This window comes from Zingiber officinale, chromosome 7B, assembly GCF_018446385.1.
Source record: "Zingiber officinale cultivar Zhangliang chromosome 7B, Zo_v1.1, whole genome shotgun sequence".
Taxonomy (NCBI): Eukaryota; Viridiplantae; Streptophyta; class Magnoliopsida; order Zingiberales; family Zingiberaceae; genus Zingiber; species Zingiber officinale.
In genome coordinates, this window is record NC_055999.1 from 118,401,683 (window position 1) to 118,411,368 (window position 9,686).

General features: G+C 41.2%; 1 protein-coding gene across 2 annotated transcripts; it reads right to left on the minus strand.

The window, feature by feature from the left end:
• Positions 1 to 1,063: 1,063 nt before the first annotated feature.
• Positions 1,064 to 3,004, minus strand: LOC122007195. Of its 2 annotated transcripts, XM_042563007.1 has the most exons (3): positions 2,125 to 3,004; positions 1,876 to 2,043; positions 1,064 to 1,795 (listed from the first exon to the last, which is right to left on the minus strand). In XM_042563007.1, the coding sequence occupies exons 1-3, from the start codon at positions 2,771 to 2,773 to the stop codon at positions 1,326 to 1,328; spliced, it is 1,287 nt and encodes a 428-aa protein (XP_042418941.1). In that variant the 5' UTR covers positions 2,774 to 3,004; the 3' UTR covers positions 1,064 to 1,325. The 2 variants fall into 2 exon arrangements, with proteins under 2 accessions (XP_042418941.1, XP_042418940.1); XM_042563006.1 differs by having other exon boundaries at positions 1,876 to 3,003.
• Between the last annotated feature and the right edge of the window lie 6,682 nt (positions 3,005 to 9,686).

Sequence of the window (9,686 nt, forward strand, 5' to 3'; positions counted from 1 at the left end):
TGACATCCAACATTCCCTGACACCCGTCAGACTCCAGAAGCACTCCTTGCAGTATAAAAAGGGAAGCTTTGTCCCTTACGCAGGTACGCTCACTCGTCTTTTCACACTCGTCTTTTACTTTTCATCTTTTCTCTGTGTTTCTGGGGAAAAAGTACCTGACTTGAGCGTCGAAGGACCTGACCGGGGACTTTTTCCCTGGTTCTGGGTCTCTAACGTGAGGCGGCTAGTCTGAGTGTGTGCAGGGCCTTCACCTCGTCATCTATCGACCTCTCCAGGGAGATATCCAGTCAACCAGGCGTATCAACAACCTTCCGTCAACACCGGTGATAGCGCGACTGGTCTCTGTTCGACTTAGCTTCCGGACGGGATCAAATATGATTCGTGAACATTGTTCATGAACATTGTTTATGAACATCGTTCACGAACATTAACGAGCTGAACACATATGTGTTCAAGCTTGTTTGTTTAACTTAACGAGTTGTTTAAGTTTGTTTGTTTAATTAATCTTATATATATTGAACGAACATAAATAAGTTCTTACTAAACCGAATATCAAATTTATTCACGAACGCTTGATTCATTTATAACCCAAGAGTCATCCGATTTATTGATATGACATGGAGCCATTTTCAGTACGCAACTCTAAAGATAGGTGTGTGAGTTGTTTGCTGACGTGCAACAGATACTAACGATCAACAAACTGAACAGGTTGGCAGGAAGGACTTTGGTTTTTGTCAACTGTTACAAAGCTCTTGAAGGAGTTCATTCCAAGGCTTTCACATGCATCTGGTGGTCTCATTTTTCAGGTACTAGATCATCTTTAATACTATCATATTATCTTGGCCAAATTCTGTTAATGTTAACAAAGGTTAGTTTGTTTAAGTTCATTTTCGAGAAGTGTGGTTTCATTGGTTTGGATATTCTCTTTCCTGGTGCAATGATTCTCTTTCAATAGGGCATGAATATATCAAATACCTCCATTGTTTTCTGACTTAGGGATGACTACATTGAACTTATCTCGCCATTGGATTTTATATAAGAGCTTATAGTTTGTAATATTTGTGTAAAGTTTCAATACTGCTCTCTATTTCGAGAAGTGTGCTCATTATGATCAAGTTTACAGGAGGTTGGTGAATACATGAGCCAGTTCTTAAACCAATGTAAGAATGACGCCACTCTCAGTGTCAGTTTGTATCTTTACAAAGAAAGCATTTTGTTCAATTTTCAGTTGTTGTTTATTATCGTTGTGATTCTGGTTGCTGTCTCTTCTTCCGCTTTTTGTATGAATTTGTTCTGTTCTTTGGACTCTTGATTAATTGATCTTGTTAGATTTGCAGAGAGATCTCGAAAAGATCGGAATCGGCATCCGCATCCGCCGTTTGGCTCTTCTTGCTGGCGCTCTGGCTTTTTTTAGCGGCGTCGAACCAGTGCGCGTCGATCCTCCCCATGGAGAAGAGCTCCAGGCTATCGTCGTCGCTGATGGCGGCGGCGGCGGCGGCGGCGTCGTTGACGGAGGAGGAGCGGACGAAGCGAGGATTGGGCGTCCGGTACGCGTTCGCCGGCTGGTACTTGAATCTGCTCTGCCCCAAATTGACCAGGATCATGGCGTCGGCGTTCGATCCGAGGACCGGGAACAGCGGAGCTTTGTACATGTCGGAGTGGCAGTGGACGACGTGCACCAGCTGGGAATCCACCGTGAAGAACACCTTCTTCTTCCTCGGATCGAACCCACAGCCGATCACCCTGTTCGCCTCCGCCCACTCCGCTTTCTCCGATTCGAAAATGAGCTTCTTTCCTGCAAAACTTTCCCCCTTTTGGAAACCTAGATCTGGTGAGCGATGAGGGAAGGTTTCAATTTGGGGATCGTAAGCGTACCGTCGAGATGGACAGATCCATTGGAGTGGAAGCCGATGGAGCCGGGGTATGTGCCGGAGAATGATCCGCTGGGAAGTGCTCCGCCATGGGCGAGGCCCAAGGAGAGAGTTGTGTCCTGCCCTTCTTCTTTGGCGCATGCGTTGGGTTGTGGGATTGGAGGCTGATCGGCTGCAAAGGGATTTGAAATTTCTGCGATCAGCTTGGCGCAATCGGTTTCCTTTCCGGCGTCCGTGGATTTGGTTCGCTTACTAGTTCCGGAAGGCGGCGGAGGCGTTGGTTTCAGGCACAGGACGGTGACCTCGAAGTATGCTTCTTGCGGGAAGGAGGAGAGGCCGAGCCGCGGGCCGGGGAGCGGGAGAAGCATCCTCGCTGTGGCAGCGGCTCCCTCGCCGCGGAGAGCGAGCGGGCTGCCCCTCCTCCCTCTCGGGCGCAGCCAAACCGTCTGCGAGAACTCCGACGACCCCGGCAGCACCTCCCAGTTCGCATCCACATCGCCGCCACTACCCTCTCCACTGCCCTGCGCCGCGGCGTCCTGCGGCCAGCAGCCGGCGAACACGAAGCGCGACCAGCCGTGCTCCACCGCCTCCTCCTCGAGCCGCGGGTGGTCCTCCCAATCGAACCGGCTCGGTGCCTCGCCGGCGAGTTCGTGGTCGTAGTGGAGGTGGTGGAAGAGGAAGCTGGCCTTGCGGCCGGTGCTGGAGCGGTAGGCGAACTGTAGCTTGGCGATGCCGGCGTGGAGGCTCTGGCTTCTGGCCTTGCTTGCCGATTGAGGCAATCGCGGGGTGTCCGCAGCGGAAAGCAACCGCCTGTTTCGTCGTCGTCGCCATAAAATTAGGAAGAGAAGAACAGCGGCCGCGGCGGCGATTGCCGGAGGTAGAATTTTGACCCATAACCTCATCTGACTATCTGCCGACGTTAAATTCAACGTCGAAAAAGAAGGAGAACGAGAAATCCGGCATCGATCGGTGAGGCGTCCTTCGTTGCTGTTATCGCAAGGATCGGAGTCTCAAAAAGTTGGCGTATCAGGAAGAAGACGACGAACTCCGGCCCCGGCTCTGGCTCAAGAAAGGAATAGTAAGAGAGAGGATTATTCAAAGGAAACCGGTGGAATGTTTAACGCTCAACCAAATCAGTTATTATGGTAACATTTCACTTGGCCTCCTATACTTTATTTATATCTCCAACATACTCCTAAACTTTGTTTTTCATTTTTTTTATAATAGGTAGACAATTTACTTTTTACCGATTAGTTTTGAAAGCGATCGGTTCTGATTCAAGTACAGTGGACATATGATGTGTCATACATGATGTGAAAATTGAACTCTAGTAACAAAAAGATAGAATTCATCATCCTATTAATCTCACACGATCAACTCTACGATTATATGTGAGGAGATAAATTAAGTAGTCGTTTGTCAATATGAAGGAGGGTTTTCTTTTTTCTCAACTTTGTTGAGATTCAAATTCTTATCTTACGATAACAACTCTACCATGCATTAGTCAACTTAATTTTATCCCAAGGATGTGAAAAGTGAACTTTTAGTTGTATGAGAACTTATCATAACTCTCATCATTGCATCGTGCCTTCGGGGCATAGATGATCTTTTATTGATTCACCAATCGGATACACATTTAGAAGTTGATCTTCGAGTGTTTTTTCTATTGCATTATGCTCGTGGGGCTGCTCATAAGGATACAATAAAATAAAAAAAAATAGAAGATAAAAGAGAAAAAAAAAAATCAGGAAACACAATCTGACTGGTTTTGATTTGATGATTTTGTTCAGTGGTTCCCAAATGTGACAAATTCAGCAGCAAGATTTTGAACCTTTTGATTTTTAGATTTTCATAGGGTGTTTTCTGCATAAAGAGTTTTTATTATTTTTTGTACTTAGGTAAAGATGAATAAATGGATGGACAAGCCAGCCATTATAAGTGGCAAATAAGCTAGACATTAATTACCATTAATGAAGCCTAAACGCCGTGGATTCATGGTTTTTGATTTTTTTTTCTTCTTCAAAAATATCATAATCCAAAAACGTTGAATTTTGTCTCGTGTAATCAAATGTCAAAGTTGAAGATCGACGCGTCACATCACCAGTGTCCAGTGCCGAAAAGCATAGGGAATGCCTAGGGCCCTAGTAAATTAAGAATCTTATTTTTTATATTGTAATGTTATTTATATTATTTTTTTTAAAAAAAATATTTATTATTAATTTTAGACTAATTTAAAAACAACAATTTTAATTTTAAAATATTTTAATTTTATTTATGGTTGATTTTTTAATTATATATTTTATTTTTAAAAACCTATGTTTTTTTTTCTTATTCATATATGAAAAAGTCTTTTTTTTCCTCCCTCGCCTAGTGTGATTCCATGTTCTTCTTCTCCATCGCCTATGATCCTCTGGAAAATTAATACTTTAAAAAATAATAAATTCAGAATTAAAATTAATACTCAAAATACTAAACCTTGTAAAAAATTAAATTCTTTTTTCAATACATAGGTAACTTATACAATACAACTAACACTACATGTTAGTATAGCTTAATAAATTTTCCAAAATTAAAATTAATAAAGCCTTATTTACATATAATAACATTTTAAAAAGATTAAATAATTTAATAATTTTATCAATTAAAATATTTTAATTATGAAAAGTTAAATATAAAAAATTTAATTAGTTAAAATTAGAGAATTAAATATTATATTTTAAATTAATATTATTATTTTTAAATATTAAAAATCTAAATATTTTTTATTTTTTCCTAAGGCCTCAACAATAGTTGAGATTGCATCGGTTAGATCTAATTGACTTGCCTAGTTCATTCCGTCCGATCAAATTGACTAATTTAATCATCCTAACCAATTCATCTTACATGTTTGATCTAACAATATCGACGGTCTTAACTAACCCATCTAAATTGTTCGATCTAACTAATCTAATCAACTTATTTAGACTAACTCAACAACTTGAGTTAATGACCTATTAGATTTTGTATCTTGATTGACTAGTTTATTTGATTCATTTAGATAAACAAACTTAACCATTGACTAAGTAACTTAATTAATCTTTTAATCTGCTTTATGAAAAATTTGGTTAAATAATTAAAATGCTAAATAAAAGTCAATCTTTTTAAAATTATTCATTGTAGTTTCGAATTATTTATTGAATAAAAATATATATTTATAATTACATGTACAATCATAATTTTATAAAATTTCAGAAAATAAAACAATGGTTAAATTTTATGACTTAAATCTAAAATAATGGGATTTTAGATTTTAGCAAAAAGATTGGTGGGACGTAGAAGAAAAACTTCACTACTTTCTTTCATACATCTGTTAATACCTTTTCCTTTGGTCTCTTCAACCTTTGTATCGTGATATCTAAATATTGCTAGCGATATAGCTTTGTATCAAGATTTACGTAACCTCTTTTGTATGACCTTGGATCATTTAGTTGTGAATAGTTGTTCTTTGGATCATAGACACTAACTATGCACATAAATAGAGAAGACTAACGACAACTTACATATATATACATGATGCATCTGTCGCATCCCGAAGATAAGATTGTCCGACGGAAATTAGATAGTGCCTCTCCTATAATAATGACAAATGAAATATATATATATATATATGACAACTCACAAGCTATCAACCGTCACACGGTTGGAAGTAAATACAATCATGCAGTTTATAAACAGTCCACTCGACTGGAAGTAAACACAAGCACGTAGTTGATAAACAACCCATACGGCTGAAACAAAATACAGCGGAAGACATAAGCAAAATATAAAACAACACAACATAATAGATTGACTATATGTCGGCATGACTAATACCACAATAAAACCCAAACTGAATAAAAGTGGTCACAAAGCTCAAAACCATATACAAAACACAATACCAAAACTAAATACAAAATACCAACGGTGCTAATGCGGCGATAGAGGGAAACCCACCTGGCATGGGGTCAACTGTCAAGGTAGAGGTCAAAGTCAGAGGGCCAACGCCTAGGTGTCAAAGGGTCAAACGAAAGACAATTGTGACAGCAGGTCAGGATAATCAGGACCCCGACTGGCGCGAGATGTGTTCGAGCGGGCCACATGTCTAACTCTGGATGATACGTAAGGCAACCGATGCGTAGTACGGAACAACCAAAGGAGACCAGATATCTTGGCCGAACGGATGGGGGCATATTACTACACAGTCACCGCACGAAAGAGCAACTGAGGTTGACAGAGCGAAGGGGTCTTGGCCGAGTGGCTATCCCGCTCGGCCAAGCAGCGAGACCTGGCCATCAACGGAGCGGAGTCCTGGCCAAACGGCTACCCTGCTCGGCCATGCAACGGGACCACTGCAGTATCTCTTAACATCCTTTTGGGAGATAGTGCCGCTGACACAAGGCATGATCGACAGGCAGATCGTACGACGAAAGATTCTACTATCTTGTTAGAGATATGTATATCCTATTAAGGTATGGTGTTAGATGAACTTTCCTGACATGTCAAAGCACTTAGACAACAAACAGTATAATGATCAGTAACTCATTAGAGATCAACAACAAATTTGTTCAAAACACTTAGACAATGTATATGACAGTATAACCATGTATGATATACAATAATAGATCATCAAATGTGAGAGCATCGCTCCATCACAAGAATACGTCATATGTGGGAGCGACGCTCCACCACAAATAATTCTTCGTATGTGGGAGCAACGCTCTACCACCAACAATCCATAGTATGTGGGAGCAACGCTCCACAACAAACAATCCATAATATGTGGGAGCAATGCTCCACCACAAACAATCTGCAATATGTGGGATCAATAGTCCACCATAAATAATCCGCAATATGTGGGAGCAAATCTCCACTATAAGCAATTCCCAAGTGACCAAAACATCTAGCTATCTAGCTAGAGGCTGAGCGAGATTACTCTACCACAGATTACTATGGGCAGTTCAAAATGTCAGGGTCCTTATCTCCATGAGATCACTGTGGGCAAACAGGAAGTAGCTATCTAGCTACGGGTTGCGTGAGATCACTCTACCACAGATCACTGTGGGCAACCCAGAGTGTAATAACCCAAGGATAAAACAACAATCAAACCATCATATGTGAGAGCTAAGCTCCACCACAAGAAATACAAGTGACCAAGACATCTAACTATCTAGCTAGGGACTGCGCGAGATTATTCTACCACAGATCACTGTGGGCAGTCCGAAATATCAGGGTCATTGTCTGCACGAGATCACTCCACCACAAATCACTGTGGATAGACAGGAAGTAGCTATCTAGCTATGGACTACGCGAGATCACTCTACCATAGATCACTATGGGCAGCCCAAGATACAACACTCACTGTCGACTGACTCTGACCTCACACTACAACGAGAGGGAGCCCTGGTCGATAGGAGACATGCAGATCTAGATGTATAACAATCACTATCAACTGGCTCCGATTACAAGGGAGCAATGGTCGCCAAACTAGTTCATACTATATGGGAGCAATGGCCGTCAAACTAGCTTGTACCGCAAGGGAGCAATGGTCATCAAATTAGCTCATACCATAAGGGAGCAATAGTCGTCAAACTAGCTCATACCACATGGGAGCAATGGTCGTCAAGCTACCTCATACCGAAAGGGAGCAATGGTTGTCAAACTAGCCCATACCATAAGGAGCAATGGTTGTCAGCATGCATATAGTCCAATGATGAACATAATGCAAATAACATAATATCGATATAATGATCATCAATGCAACAACTTCCTCAACATAGGTACAATATAATCAACATGATCCTCCAATAGTACACATCAGACAAGTATGGACACATCACACGAGTATAATCCACATGATGCCTCTAATAATACATACTCGACATGTATGGACACTCAACGTAGGTATAATCAACTAGATACCTCTAATAGTACACACTAAATATATGTACACACACCACAATACAGGTATAATTGACAAGATACCTTCAATAATATTCACCTGACATGTATGCACACACACAACACATGATAAATCCAGAATCATGATCCATCAATCACATACACCTATATGCATGAAAAGATCTAACATGTGTCTACCAATAATATTTACAATACGTAGCAACACCTATATACGTGTACACACTAATAATATATAATTAACATGATAACTCCTACAGTACACACCATACACGTCTGTGCACTATAGAGTAAGAATAACCAAAGATGAGACTATATAGATAATAAACAGATCATCTCAAAAATCAAGCATATAAGTATCAAACGCAGATAAAATACGAGTGGAGTAAAGATAAAGCAACCTAGTCCATAAGATAATCCATACATTAAGTTCAAAGTGTTGGATCGTGAAAGTCGATAGAAGGGGGGGAGGTGAATATCGACTGAAAAACGTTTAAGCGAGTACGCAGCGGAAAGAAGAAACACAATGCTAACACGAACTTTCCAAAGCCCGCACTCGTTGAGTGCTTTCGTTGGGCAATCACTAATAATTCGTAAACTTGTTACAAAAACTAAGTACAAGAATTATTAGAAAGAAATACCGACAACACTGAAAAGAAAAACTTGAGCCGCTTGATGTCGGAGTAGCTTCGCAGCGTCGTAGGAGCACAGCACAACAGAGCAAGCGTTGAAAGATCTTGTTGTGAGTTATGTTTTTACTCTAGGGTGCATCCTCCTTATATAGGAGACTCCGGGCCCCTGGAGTGTGACGTAGCTTGTCCAATCATGAAGCTCCACGTGGCGACGCGGCGAGGGGATAAAGTTTGCATTCTGGGCGCCCGGACCTGCGAGTGCCCGAATCCCTTCCAGGCGCCCGGACCTTTGTTTTCCGGCAGCTTTAACTCCCTGCAAGAAAACATTAGTCCGAAGCACAAATACAAATTATATATCCTGCAAAACAAAGTGTTAGCACAATTTTTATAATTAAACAGGAGTATTAATTAGATTCCATCTCATCGAGATCAGAATCTAGTCAAGATCTCAACTTAGAGTTCTAAAATGGTTCTTAGTTGGATCGACGTCTAAGTTGCCTTCCCGGGAATGCATCCTCACAGTCACTCCCCTCTAGTGACTTACCTCAACTTACCTGGCATACGTCCGATCAACCCTTCGATCCGTCTGACTTTGTGTCAGCTCTCTGGTCAGCCCGTCGACCTAGCTAGACTTCGTGCCAGACGTCAGGTCAGCCCGTCGACCCGTCTGGACTTCGTACCAGCTATCCGGTCGACCCGTCGACCTAGCTGGGCATCGTGCCAGACATCCGGTCAGTCTGTCGACTTGTCTGGACTTCGTGCCAGCTATCCGGTCGGTCCATCGATCTAGCTGGGCTTCTTCTGCACACTTGGTCAAGGTGTTAGATTACAATGAAACTAACTTAACCTACTTTGTCATTCATCAAAACTTAAGTTAGACTGTTAGTGCTAACCGCACCAACACAAAAACTATAGAGGCCAAGAAAGAAGTATTGCCTTTATCTATAAACCGCGCAAAAACTATCTTCATGTCAAAGTGCTCGTCTCATATCAGAGCCCTACAACACCCATAAAGATTAGCCAATTCTATCATGAATTAAATAGCTAACATAAATCCTAAGTTAAATCAATTAACCCTAACTAATTCATCCTAATTAGTAATAAACTTTGATTAATCCAACTCATCGATCAAACTTAGTTAAGCCCAACATAAACCCTAATTCTTACCTAGTTCGACGGTGGTTGGTGGAGGTTTATGGCTAGATAGGTGGTCGAAGCTCTGGATCACCAACGAACAGTCGCAGGGCAC